This window comes from Herpailurus yagouaroundi, unplaced genomic scaffold, assembly GCF_014898765.1.
Source record: "Herpailurus yagouaroundi ecotype Mexico unplaced genomic scaffold, PumYag 77, whole genome shotgun sequence".
Taxonomy (NCBI): Eukaryota; Metazoa; Chordata; class Mammalia; order Carnivora; family Felidae; genus Herpailurus; species Herpailurus yagouaroundi.
The window spans coordinates 11,294,904-11,308,059 of record NW_024412388.1 but is presented as its reverse complement, the minus strand read 5'-3'; the positions used below and the strand labels follow the sequence as shown (position 1 = coordinate 11,308,059).

General features: G+C 53.2%; 2 protein-coding genes across 5 annotated transcripts in view; one reads left to right on the top strand and one right to left on the bottom strand.

The window, feature by feature from the left end:
* DNAJC16 (DnaJ heat shock protein family (Hsp40) member C16) overlaps positions 1 to 2,773 on the bottom strand; it is a 43,095-nt gene extending 40,322 nt beyond the window's left edge. For 2 of the 3 annotated variants that reach the window (XM_040461952.1, XM_040461956.1), the window contains exons 1-2: positions 2,681 to 2,773; positions 740 to 1,896 (exon numbers count right to left, since the gene is read on the bottom strand). In XM_040461952.1, the coding sequence (XP_040317886.1) occupies positions 740 to 1,092 (353 nt within the window). In that variant the 5' untranslated portion in view covers positions 1,093 to 1,896; positions 2,681 to 2,773. Of the gene's footprint in view, positions 1 to 739; positions 1,897 to 2,680 lie in introns of those variants that run through there. The other variant, XM_040461964.1, reaches the window with a different exon arrangement.
* A 95-nt stretch (positions 2,774 to 2,868) lies between these two features.
* CASP9 (caspase 9) overlaps positions 2,869 to 13,156 on the top strand; it is a 42,189-nt gene continuing 31,901 nt past the window's right edge. The window contains exons 1-6 of one of the 2 annotated variants that reach the window (XM_040461983.1): positions 2,869 to 3,092; positions 6,108 to 6,501; positions 9,292 to 9,326; positions 10,514 to 10,690; positions 11,127 to 11,216; positions 12,403 to 12,550. In XM_040461983.1, the coding sequence (XP_040317917.1) occupies positions 2,961 to 3,092; positions 6,108 to 6,501; positions 9,292 to 9,326; positions 10,514 to 10,690; positions 11,127 to 11,216; positions 12,403 to 12,550 (976 nt within the window). In that variant the 5' untranslated portion in view covers positions 2,869 to 2,960. The remainder of the gene's footprint in view (positions 3,093 to 6,107; positions 6,502 to 9,291; positions 9,327 to 10,513; positions 10,691 to 11,126; positions 11,217 to 12,402; positions 12,551 to 13,156) is intronic. The other variant, XM_040461974.1, reaches the window with a different exon arrangement.

Genomic DNA, 13,156 nt, shown 5'->3' with positions numbered 1-13,156 from the left:
GAGCCAAGTCCGAAAACACATTCATTTCTTCCTTGTGGAGTCAACCTATAACCTATAAAACATGTACAGAGCGCTAAAACTCGGGAAGAGGAGACAGCTACTGGTTAGGCACACAAGCTCTGGAAACAGACTCACATCGGGATCCGTCCTCTACCACTTTATGACCTTGGGCAAGTTACTGAAACTTGCTAAGCCTCAGTACCATTCATAAATGGAGGGTGAATAATAACCACCTTGAAAAGATCAGCAAGGGAGTTAAATGTATGTAAAGATGTACTGAACACCGGGTCGACAGTCAGAAAGGGGTACTTATTTTTTTCTACCGCGCAGGGCAATCGCTGCCTTATTCCACCGTGTCAGTCGCCTCCAGTGAGGGGCCCAAGAGGCGGGGGGGCTGTTAAGTTCTTTGGCTGACAGTCTCGAGCTCGACTGTGCCGGCGTCGGGGCAGGAAATCACCTGCCCAACAGGTAGGCTACCGCCCGCGGGCAGTATCCCCCAGACCAGGCAGCGGCTCCAGGAGGCACGCTCCAGGTCTGAGCTCCCGCCGGAGGTCGCAACCCTCCAGGAGACGACCGCCTCCCCCGCCGCCCACCGAGAGCCCTGGGCCCGGCCCTGTCGGCTCCCGGTTTCCCCCGGGCCCTGGGGAACCGGGAACGAGGAGGAACTGACGGGAAATCCCCGAGCCTGCCCGGCCCCGCCGCGTCCGCGGCTCCGCGCGTCACGCCGGGAAGGAGTTACCGGGAAAGGGCACCGGCCCAACCGGCTGCAGCGTCCGTGCTCCAGTCAGTCCGCCGGGCCAGGAGCCTCCCGTCCGCACCAGCGCTCGCCGGGACCTGGGGAGGGGAGAGGGGCGGGGACGAGTGGATGGGGGTCACGTGACACTTAAAGGCTCGGCGCCCGGAAGTCACGGACTGAACTGGTCGAGGGCTTCTACTTTGCGAATCCGTTTTGACCCTTGCTACCCGCCGTCTGCGCGTGGACCTGGCGCGGTTGCCATAGGAACGCGGCCCGCTCTTTGGCTGGATCCAAAGGGATGACCGTGACCAAAGAGGACAAAACGTGCCTCCTAGCGAGGCGAAGTCGCGATGCATGATGGGATGCCCCCAAGACCTCCCCGATCCAGGGAGGTGTTTCAACACTTACCGGGAGATGGCCCTCGTCTGGCAACAGTTGCTAGGGTGGGGAAGCAATCGCTGGTCCCTGTTCTCTTTAACCCTATTCATAGAATCGTAGAGCGTCAGAGTTGGAAGGGACCTTAGGGACCCTTTCTAGTCCAACTCCTCCATAAACTGATGGGGAGACTGAGGCCCAGAGAGGGGCAGGGACTTGCCCAAGGCCTAGAATCCAGGACCCCTAAACTTATTTACCAAAGCGAGATCTGCCATAGAATGTGCCAGGGACTGCCCTCGGCTCGGGGAAACGGATGTGTGTGTGGTGGGGAGGGAGGGGGAGACACAGATGAATGAGGTAAACTTTCATTGAGCCAATGAGATACGTATCCTTGGGGATATAAAGAAAGAGGTTTCTTATCCCCCCACCGCCCTGTTTTTTTATTGAATTTTCTTTTCATTTATCATTGACACACTGTATCTTTTCTTTCTTTATATTTTTCATCGTCTGTCTCCTCCCACTGGAATGTAAGCTTCTAAGGGCAGGGCTTTCTGATTTGTTCAACTGTATATTCTCGATGCCTGTGTGGACCTCAGCGCAGGCAGGATCTCAATAAATATTTGTGGAATAAGTGAATAAATGGGGCTGAGGTTTTGATGCTCAGGAGAATGGATTCTAAGGTAGACGTGAGTCAGGTTCAGCTTTAAATCTTGAACGGCCTTGTGCCACTTACTACTCTGTGACCTTGAACAGACACCACTTCCTCCAGCTCCAGCGTCCCCCATCTGTAAAATGGGGGAAAAGAATAGTTTTTGGTATTCCTTTGATAGGACTGTAGTCAAGGATAAGTGAGATAACACAATGTAAAGTGACTAGCACAATGGCTGGGACTTAGCAAATGTTTAGCAAACAGGAGCAATTATTTCTGAAAGGTGGAAGTGAGCTGTACAAACTGGGAGTTCAGAAGAGTAGATTTCTGCCTTTTTTTTTCTTTGTGGGAGGTGCTAGGGTGGGAAGGAAGGAAGAAGGGGATTCAAGACCGTGTAATGTGGGCTTGGTTGGATGAGACAGGCGAGTTTGGAACAGTAAACGACGAGATCTGGGCACCGGGCGGGGGCAGGAGAATTATGGTTTTATTACCGGCGGGAAGGGGGCTAGAGGACACTGAGGCGGGGGGGGGGGGGGTTGAATGGGGCTGGACAGACCATCGCCCCAGGCATGGGTGTCCCTCTTGCCAGCAATATAACCCCCTCCGAGCTTTTTTTTTTTTAAGTTTAGATTTATTTATTTATTTATTTATTTATTTAAGAGAGAGAGAGAGAGAGAGAGAGAGAGAGAGATTAAGCGAGCAGCTAGTGGAGCAGGGGCAGAGAGAGGGAGACAGGGTCGCATGCAGGCTCTGCGCTGACAGCAGAGAGCCCCATGCGGGGCTCCAACCGTGAGATCACGACCTGAGCCAAATTCAGACGCTTAACCACATTTAACCGACTGAACTACCCAGGGGCCGCCCCCGCCCCCTACCCCTGAACCCCCACCCTCCGAGTTTCTGTAAAAGCGGAAAGAGGATACCTTTTGGTTAGGGCTGGCTGCCTGGACTAGGGGCGCGCCCTGGGGGCGGTGCCCGTTGCGGGGTGTGTCTTGGGGGGCGGTGCGGGGCGCGGAGGCGGAGTCGCAAGGCGGAAGTGGTGCCGTGGGTGGCCTGGGGCGGGCCCGGGGGGCGAGGGGCGATGCAGGGGCGGAGCGCGTCGCGGCGGCCGGTGCCGGGGCGGGTCCTGGGCGGCGGGCGGGGCGCCGCGGCCGAGGCCCGGAAGCGGACCGAGGCCGCCCGGGTCCCAGCCGTCGGGCCGCCATGGACGAGGCTGACCGGCAGCTCCTGCGGCGGTGCCGTGTGCGGCTGGTCGGCGAGCTGCAGGTGGCCTCGCTCTGGGACGCTCTGCTGACCCGCCAGCTCTTCACGCCCGCGATGATCGAGGACATCCAGGTGCGCCCCGCTTCCAGCGCCGCCCGCAGACTTCACGTCCCGGCTGGGGTCAGCGAGGCCGCGCCGAGAGGGTTGCTGAAGGCACAGCATGTCTTAAAGGCCGAGCTCCCGCCTTCCCCTCCCCGCCTGTGCCCCCGGTACCCATCCCCTTTGGGGAATCATCATGTGGGAACCCCCTTTTCCCTCACGGCGTTGAGCGCACTAGATCGCCCAGCCGAACCGTGCAATACCGAACGCCTCTTCCAGGGCTTGCTAGAGCGATTCCACGCCCAGCACCACCAGCGTGCACCGTTGGCTGCTGGAGCCCTGTGCTTCTGGCCGGGATGGAGGCCTGTGTTTCACCTGCTGGCATGAAGGTTCAGGGCGCCCAGCTGGGGTGTCACACTGCCTGGTTCTGTGTCCCTGGCTAAGTCATTGATCCATTGTGAGCCTCAGTTTTCTGGGCTGTGAAATGGGACAACAGTAGTATTGTGAGAGCTACATGAGATAGTGGGTGTGGAACACAATTGCGTCAGGCTCAGAGTGAGGGCTTAGCTGGCTGTGCCCTGTCCTCTCTGGCCAGCCCCTCCTGTGCTGAGTTTATGTTTCCTAAGGGGTTTTAGAGATGGGGGGGGGTGCCGATGCAGGTAATGAAGAAAATAATAAAGTGAACATGTGAGGTTCTCTTTAAAAGAAGTTTCATGTCTTTGTGTTATTTGACCCTCGCCACAGGCCTGTGAGGTAAGGAGGTTCCAGGAGGTATTTCCTACCAGGAGGGGCAGTGGGTGTGTGCGGCTTTCTGGGGGCCTCTGGCCAGTGCCCGGTGGGCTGCTTGCAGACTGTCCATTTTCTGCATCATCCAGGAGCTTGGCCTGACCCAGTGAGGAAGTCTTTAATAGGATAAGTGTCGTATGAAAAATTAGCAGTGAATATTAGTATTAGAAGAAGTCTCATGAGAATCTGCTGTGTGACCTGAACTGAAGAGTGGAAATGGTTTGAGACCATTTCCTTGCCTTCAGATACATTCACAGGGGTTGCAAATTCAGATGCCCACAGAGGCCCAATAGGTGGGCACCGCGGTGGGTGGCCCCCCAGCTCCAGCTCAGTCCATGTTTCCAGATCTCTCACGTTACGTAAAAAGAAGTTGAAAGTCCTGATTTTGATGTCAAATTCCCTGATTCTAGATGTTAGCAACAGATTCAGGTTTTCGAAGTACTGTCACGTGAACGAGAGGCTGCCATTTGCCACCCCTGGTTTGGCTGAGCCGCATGGATCTGGGTCCTCATCCTGGCTTTGGTACATATTAGTAAGTCGCAATGCCTTGCTGAGACTCAGTTTCCCTCATCTGTAAAGTGAGGAGAATTGTAATTTAACCCCGTAAGGTTACTGAGGGGGGGACTAGATGAAATGATGCATTTAACACGGGGTCTGTCTTACTGTGAGTGTTCCGGAAATGCTGAAAGGCATGTAGCTGTTTTGTTAGTGAGGGTTATCTTTGCAGTAACATTACAGATCTGTGGCGTTCAACTTAGCAGCCATTAGCCACACGAGGCTATTTAAATGTAAGTCTGAAGTAATTAATGTTAAATAAAATAGAACACTTACAGGGCACCTGGGTGGCTAAGTCAGTTAGGCATCCATCTCCGGCTCAGGTCATGAGCTCGCAGTTCGTGAGTTCGAGCCCCGCTTCGGGCTCTGTGCTGACAACTTGGAGCCTGCTTCAGATTCTGTGTCGCCCTCTCTCTCTCTCTCTGCCCCTCCCCCACTCACATTCTGTCTCTCTCTCTCAAAAATAAATATTAAAAAACATTAAAAACAATAGCAAATTCAGTTTCCCAGCCGTAGGACCCAAGTACTCAGGAGCCACATGGGACTCATGCGTTTGGACAGAGCAGATGAAGGACATTTCTATCATCACAGGAAGTTCCCTTGGACAGTGCTGCTGTAGGATATTTGAGGAGAGGGTGATGTCTTACCCCTGTGAGGAACTTGGCCAGAGTGGGTCTCAAAGGACAGCGAGCTGATGAATAGCTTCTTCCTCCTTTTCCCTGTGTTGGCGACCAGCCCCACCATCCCGACACCCGTAAACCTCGACCTTTTCTGCATCGTCACAGTCCACCCAATTGATGCCCAAATCCCATGCATTCTCCTTCCTTATTAAAAAAAGTTTTTTTAATGTTTATTTATTTCTGAGAGAGAGAGAGAATGGGGGAGGGGCAGAGAGCGAGGGAGACACAGAATCCGAAGCAGGCTTCAGGCTCCGAGCTGTCAGCACAGAGCCCGACACGGGGCTCGAACCCACAGAGCGCGAGATCACAACCTGAGCTGAAGTCGGACGCTCAACCGACTGAGCCACCCAGGCGCCCCTCTCCTTCCGTATTTTTCTGGTCTGTCCATTTATTTCTCTCCATTCCTGCTGCACTGTCTTTGCCACCACCCGACCTGGCTGTGGCTCACCCCCTTCCACTGTCTACCCTGCCTCCAGGATGATTTTTCTCAGAGGCAGCTCTGACTCTGTCACTCGTAAAGGTCCTCAGCGGCTTCTCCCGGCTGTTTCGGCACACCGCTCAGAGACCTCCCCCTCGCTGCTGTTTCCCACTCCAGCTTACGTTTCATTTCTCTGAATTCGCGATTCACTTCCTAATGTTCCCTGGGGTCTCCGTGAAGACATCCCCTCCTGGAGGACTCCCTGGCTTCCCAAGGCTAAGTTGGATGGCCCTGGACCCTCCTGCTGGCACTTCTCTCCTTGGTGTGCCACTGTTGATTTGTCTGTTTGCATTCTGTGCCCAGATGCCTGCTTCTTGAGGACTGAGAATGTTCGCTGCTGTATTTTCATCACTTAGCACAGTGCTGGGCTCATGGGAGATGCCTCCAAAATGCTGAATGAATAGATAAGCAAAGGGTTTTTGCCCTCGTGCCTGACTGGTCAGACTTATACCAGATGGGAAGTGTTGGGGCGGGGGGTGGGGGGGCGGACATGGTGAGAGTCCCAGGAAATCATGTGGCTAATAGTGCCGTGTCTTTTTTTCCAAACAGCATGCGGGCTCAGGGTCTCGGAGCGATCAGGTCAGGCAGCTTGTCATAGATCTAGAGACCCGAGGGAGTCAGGCCCTTCCTTTGTTCATCTCCTGCTTAGAGGACACAGGCCAGGATGCACTGGCTTCATTGCTGAGAATGGGTCGGCAAGCAGAAAAGCAGAATCCACAGGCCGTCAGACCCCTGGACCTCATGCCTGTGGTGGTTGGACCAATGGGCCTCAAACCAGAGGAGCTCAGAAGGAGGCAGTATCCTTTAAAGCCGACTCCGGAAAAACTCACTCCAGTGGTGTTGGGGCCCGAGGAGCTGTGGCCAGCCAAGCTCCGGCCAGAGGTTCTCAGACCAGAGGTGCCTAGGCCAGTGGACATTGGTTCTGGACCATTCAGTGATATCTGTGAGTACCAAGACAACGGTCGGTATGCAGTTGTAACTATGAGGTTAATGAACTCGTATATCCAGTTCTCTCCCCAGGTGTGGGAAGTTCTCAGCCATTACTTTTTTTTTTTAACTAAAAAGAAATTGTTTTTGATGTTTATTGGCTTTTGAGGAAGAGAGAGAGATGGGGTGTGAGTGGAGGAGGGGCAGAGAGAGAGAGGGAGACACAGAATCCAAAGCAGGCTCCAGGCTCTGAGCTGTCAGCGCAGAGACCGACGTGGGGCTTGAAGTCATGAACTGTGAGATCATGACCTGAGCTGAAGTCGGACGCTTAACCTTAACCAACTGAGCCACCCAGGAGCCCCTCAGCCCTTATTTTTTTAAATAAGCCTGCTACCCCTTTCTCCCTCTCTTCCTTCTTCTGGGACTACAATAAAGCATAGATTGTTTCTTTTCATGATAACCCATCATTCGTGTAGGCTTTCTTCACTCTTTTTTGTTCTTTTCTCTTTGCTCTCTGAGTGGGTAATTTCAAATGAGTTGTCTTCTACTTCACAGATTCTTTCTTGTGCATGATCGAATCTGATGTTGATGCTGTCTGTTGCATTCCTTTCAATTCATTCAGTGCATCCTTCAGCTCCCGTATTTCTATTTGGTTCTTTTTGTGTGGTTTCTATCTTTTAAACTTCTTGTTTTGGTCATGTATTGTTTTCCCGATTTTGTTACATTGGCTTTCTGTGTACTCTTGTAGTTTACTGAGCTTCCTTGAAACAGTGATTTTGAATTGTCAGGCACATTGCAGATTACTATTTCTTTGGGGTCAGTTACTGGGAAATTACTGTGCTCCTTTGGTGGGGTCCTATTTCCTTGATTTCTCATGTTTCTGGAAGTCATGTGTTGGCTTTGCATTTGAAGGAGGACTCAACTGGGGCGCCTGGGTGGCGCAGTCGGTTAAGCGTCCGACTTCAGCCAGGTCACTATCTCGCGGTCCGTGAGTTCGAGCCCCGCGTCGGTCTCTGGGCTGATGGCTCAGAGCCTGGAGCCTGTTTCCGATTCTGTGTCTCCCTCTCTCTCTGCCCCTCCCCCGTTCATGCTCTGTCTCTCTCTGTCCCAAAAATAAATAAACGTTGAAAAAAAAAAAATTTGAAGGAGGACTCAACTCCTCCAGTACTTGCTGACTAACGTCTTCAGTGTGTCCGATCTCGGATTTTTTTTTGCACCAGCAGTGTTTTGGAACTTCTCTGCTGGATTCCCAGAGTTCGACAAAGGTGGTCTCAATTATGGATGATGTCAAAATTGGTGTTCTTTGTTGGGGAAGGCAGTAGAAAACTCTTATTCTGCCATTTTGTTGATGTCCCTCTCTCACTTTGTGGATGGATACTACTGATTTGGGGAATGAATGAATTTTTCAGTCGTGGATGATAGTTATATTTTTGGGGGTGCAGTGAGATTTTGGAAATGAGCAATAGTTTCAGATTTAAGGCTGTGAACTGTAGGATTCTTCAGGAAGATAAAACCATTTCCTTTTTGTTTGTTTGTTTAATTGAAGTTTATTTTGAGAGAGAGAGTGCGTGCAGGGAAGGGGCAGAGAGAAAGGGAGAGAGAGGATCCCAAGCAGGCTCTGCACTGTCAGCACAGAGCCGGACGTGGGGCTTGAACTCACAACTGTGAGATCATGACCCGAGCTGAAACCGAGAGTCGGACGTTTAACTGACTGAGCCACCCAGGTTCCCCTAAAACCATTTCTTTTTTTTTTTTTTTTTACACACATATTCATTTATTTATTTATTTTTTCCAGGTAAAGGATTTTTTTTTTCAATATATGAAATTTATTGTCAAATTGGTTTCCATACAACACCCAGTGCTCATCCCAAAAGGTGCCCTCCTCAATCCTAAAACCATTTCTGATTAAAAATGGGATGTGAATGCTCTTCTGGCATGGCTTTTTAAACTCATAAGAGGATAGTTCCCCGTAAGGGGTCCAGGCCCTCTGTGAGCAACGAACGGCACCATATTGTTGGATCATGAGAATAGATTCCAGTGCAACTCAACTCAGCATTGCAGCTCTGCGATAACCACCCAGTTCTCTTTGTTTAAGAAGGAAAAGAAGTCCTAACTACCATAGAGGCTGGGGGTCATTGCACTTCTCGCTAATTGGAATGAAAACTCCTTTGACACTGAAGGAAACATTGCCACCGTTCCTCGTTTAGTCATTCTGCCAATCTTTCCCGAGGACTTTCTGGGTGCTGGGCTCCATGGATTCCACAGACAGGAAGTGTCCACTCTCCTGGAGCTTCCCTCATGCCTTTCTGGTCTAGAATTTCGTATAGATGGACTCACACCACGTAGACCCTTCTGGCTTCTTGTCCCTGGCCGAATGTTTCGTGGCTGTCCGTGGCAATGCACGTGTCAGCGCCTGCTTTCTTTTCAGTCTGTGGAGTGTTGCCTTGCAGGGCCTCTATCATAAGTTGCTTGTCTGTCGACTTGCTGATGCACATTTTGGGTTGTTTCTAATTCTGGGCATGAAGAATAAGGCTTCAGTGATCCTCCACGGCTGGCTCTTTTTAATGCCCCATTGTGCTCCTTTCTCTCGGGCATATACCCGGAAACGGAATTGCTGGTCAGAGGGCAGGTGTGTGTTTAACGTCATTGGACATTTCTAAGCAGTTCTGCAAGGTGGCTGTGCCCCTAGACTCCCACCAGCAGTGCCGGAGGCTTCCCGAGTTCTTGCCCTTCTGTTTTCAAAGGCCCTTGCCCTGCTCCTGCTGGGCCAGGCATTCACGTTTTCTCTCCTTTTCTCTCTCCCCAGATGCTCAGGAAATTTCGAAGCGAAATGCTGATTTGGTGAGTCTTTATGTGATTTGGGGCCAGCTCTGTTGGCCTTGGGCTCGTCTGCTCTGCACTTCCCAGGCCCTTCCCTCTGCCGGTGGGTCAGGAGCCCCAGCTGGAGAGAGGGCCCCAGGCCCCCCCGTAGCTCCCTGGCCCTGGCACAGCTCTTCCTGGAGCAGGCTGTCCAACCCTACCTGCTCTTTGCTCCTCTGTGAAGCCAGGGGGTCAGACCTCACTTGAGGCGGGCCTCACCACTGGCCGTGGGACTGAGTCACTCCCTCTTGTTGACAGCATTTGTTGGTTTGACCCCTGCGTGCCAGTCCTGGGCCCCATGCTGGGATACCTGGGAGCGGACCCCTTGTGTTTCTAGCCCTTGTGGAGCCATCAGCCTAGCAGAGGCTACTTGCACAAAGAAATATCTAAATCTAAATCTAAATTTGAGTCTGAGTCTGAGTCTAAGCCTAAGTCTAAATCTAAATCTTTTTTTTTTTTTTTTAACGTTTATTTATTTTTGAGACAGAGAGAGACAGAGCATGAACGGGGGAGGGTCACAGAGAGAGGGAGACACAGAATCTGAAACAGGCTTCAGGCTCTGAGCTGTCAGCACAGAGCCCGACGCGGGGCTCGAACCCACGGACCGTGAGATCATGACCTGAGCTGAAGTTGGATGCTTAACCGACCGAGCCACCCAGGCGCCCCCTAAATCTAAATCTTAAGTACTGTGACAAAAAGGACAGGCTGCGATGAGGGAGGATTCCAAGGGAGAAGGGGAGTCTGGCCGGGAAATGGCATCCATACTCTGAGGGTGGATCTGGGCACAAGTCTGCCGACAGAGCGCTGCCCCCGCCCCCCCATGGTTCTCAGGTGCTCCTCGGACGGGACAATCTGTCCGGTCCTTTGGGGGCGAACGGCTCTGGGGGTTGAGTTTCCCAGCTGAGTGCTGCTGTGGGAACTGGTCTCTCTCCCAAGCTGGCTGCGTGTCGTACCGTTCGTGCTCACGCCCATCTGGTTTGCCGTCCGTTTGCTTCTGCCCTGGAATGCCGGGTGTAGGCCTGCAGCTCCTCGGTCAGAGAGAGGGCAGACCCCACTTTCTGTCCCACATCTCCAGACCATCAACCGCATGAGTGCAAACCTGGGGCTCGCCTTCGCTCCTGGGGAGTGCAGTGAGACCCCGGTTGACGTGGGTCCCTGTGCTTGGGCAGGCGTATGTCCTGAACGCGGACCCCTGTGGCCACTGCCTCATCATCAACAACATGAACTTCTGCCTCGAGTCGAGGCTCCAGACCCGTACCGGCTCCAATATCGACTGTGAGAAGTTGCAGCGACGTTTCTCCTTGCTGCATTTCGTGGTGGACGTGAAGCATGACCAGACGGCCAAGGTCCGGTCACTGCCTGTGGTCAGGGATGGGGGGGGTGGGCTGGGACAAGGGTCCTGGGAGAGACCCGAAAGCAAGCGACTCCCCGACACCCGCCCTTAGGACTGTAGCCCCGGGAGAGGCAGCGTGGCTCAGTGGGTACCAGTTCGAGCTGCAGGCTCAGAGAGACCTGGGGTGTGGACTCCCGCTCCCTGCCGCGTGACTCCGGAGTTTTAGTCTCCTTGTCTAGACAGCAGGCATGGTACTCACCTCCTAGGGGCATCGTGAACAGCACCCAAGCACGGCACCTTGTCCCCAAGAACGGTGGCTACTGTGGCTGTTAGGACTGTCCTTACTGCAGTATTGGCCCTGGGAGCAGGGAAGGTGCTCTGCCCGGGAGGGCCCAGGATGGGGACCTGTTGCGTCAATGGCCTGGCTCATCTGTGACCTTGTCTTGTAGCAAATGGTCCAGGTGTTGGTGGAGCTGGCGCGGCGGGACCACGGTGCTCTGGACTGCTGCGTGGTGGTCATCCTCTCTCACGGCTGTCAGGTACGAGCTGCCCGGAGACGCTGCGCTGAGAGGCTGTGAAGGAGCCCCGTCCCTTCCTGTGTCCAAGACACCCTGGGCTTTGTGGGCAGAGCCGTGGGGCCCTGTCTATCTCCTGTTGTTTTCCTGGGAGCCATCCGGCCCTCTGAGGAAATGGATGCCCCTCCTGGGAGAAGCCATCTGGGAGAGGCAGGGAGGAGACGAATTCTGCTCACAGAGCTCCTAGCCTGGATTTTGTTCAGAGTCGGGCACTGCACACAGGGGCTCGCAGCTCCTGCCTCCGTCTTGCATTGTCCCAGGCCCTTTGCTCTGGGCTGGGTGTCAGGACACTGGGACCCCCTCTGGGCTTGGCCACTAATGTGCTGGGTCATCGTCGTGGCCCGGCACCTCCTGCTTCCTGGGCCTCAACTTCCTCATCTTTATAGCTGAGCGTTGGCATAGGTCAGAAGCTCCAAGCGGGAGGCCTGTCGTCCCCTGTGGGGGTTTCACAGTGTTTTCCAAACTGGCAACTGTTGCACAAAAATCAGGATTTCCAGCTTCTCTTGAAAAACCACAGTGGTCGGGCCTTACTAGGCCACATCCTCACAGAGCAAAACTCTGGCCTACAGCTGGGCAGGGACTGCCCCTTTTCATTCGTGGTGTGACCCCTGGACCGGCAGCATAGGCCTCACCAGGAAATCATGAGAAATTCAGACTCTCAGGCCTTGCCACAGACCTTTTCATGGAGAGCCTGTGCTTTGACAAGGTCCTGTCCACATAAAGTTTGAGAAGAACTGGCCTAGAGCAGTAGTTCTCAATGCTTACCTGCATCAGAAGCTCCTGAAAGACCACATTGCTGGTCCCCACCACCAGGGTTCCTGATTTAGATCTAGGGGGGAGCCCAGGAATCAGCAGGTCTTACAAGTTCCCAAGTGATGCTGATGCCTCTGGTCCAGGGACCACACTTGGAGAACCACTGATCTAGAAGAAGCTGGCTGGCACTCTCCCATTAGGCTGTTTTAGCCATGGGAGTCTGAGACCCTTGGAATAGATGCTGACCAGGGCCCTTCCAGAACGAACCTCTGTCTAAATCAGCCTTATGCCCCTGGCTGGGGCCTTCTAAATGCTTGACCCCCATAAAGCCTCTGGACAGTGGTTGGATTCCTCCTCCAACTTCTTGGTTTTGTAACCAGGATTCTTGGTCTTCTAGGCCAGCCACCGCCAGTTCCCAGGGGCTGTTTATGGCACAGATGGCTGTCCTGTGTCCATCGAGAAAATTGTGAACATCTTCAATGGATCCGGCTGCCCCAGCTTGGGAGGGAAGCCCAAGCTCTTCTTTATCCAGGCCTGTGGTGGGGGTAAGCAGGTCCTCAGTCTCCCTGCAGGTGACTCTAGTGGGGAAGGAGCCGCCCCCCTGCCTCCTCCTCCATCCAGCCCCTCCTGATGCCCAAGGGGGTCCAAGCAGTCAGAGGGTCCCAGACATGGTCCCTTTGTCCACACTGCAGTATCTCCCTCCGGTTAGAGTAGGCCCCAGCTGTGTCCAGCCTGTAGAGGTTAGAGCCTCTACCGTGTCACCGTGCGGTAGCCTCAGGGGCTCATTCGGCTCTGGCAGCTTCAACTCCAGAGACTCAGTAGTAACAAAGCAGGGGACAGAGAAAAAAAAAAAAAAAACAAAACCCTTTCATTTTCCTTATCATTCTCCCGACCTCCCTCAGCTAGACCCTCTTTCCACTGGCCCAGAGGAAGGGAGGCCGGGGCTAAACCAATTATTAGAATTGCCAAAGGCCCAAGTACTGGAGATGTCAGTAATTTTTAAGGATCATTTGGATCCTTTGTGATTTTGCCATATGCCCCGACTTTAAACCTAAGTCCGACGTCACCATTACCTGGTTTCCTTATAAAGTGAAAAAAAAAAAAAAAAAAAAGGAAGGAAGAGAGAACATTGTGTGTCCTGAATGGTGGGA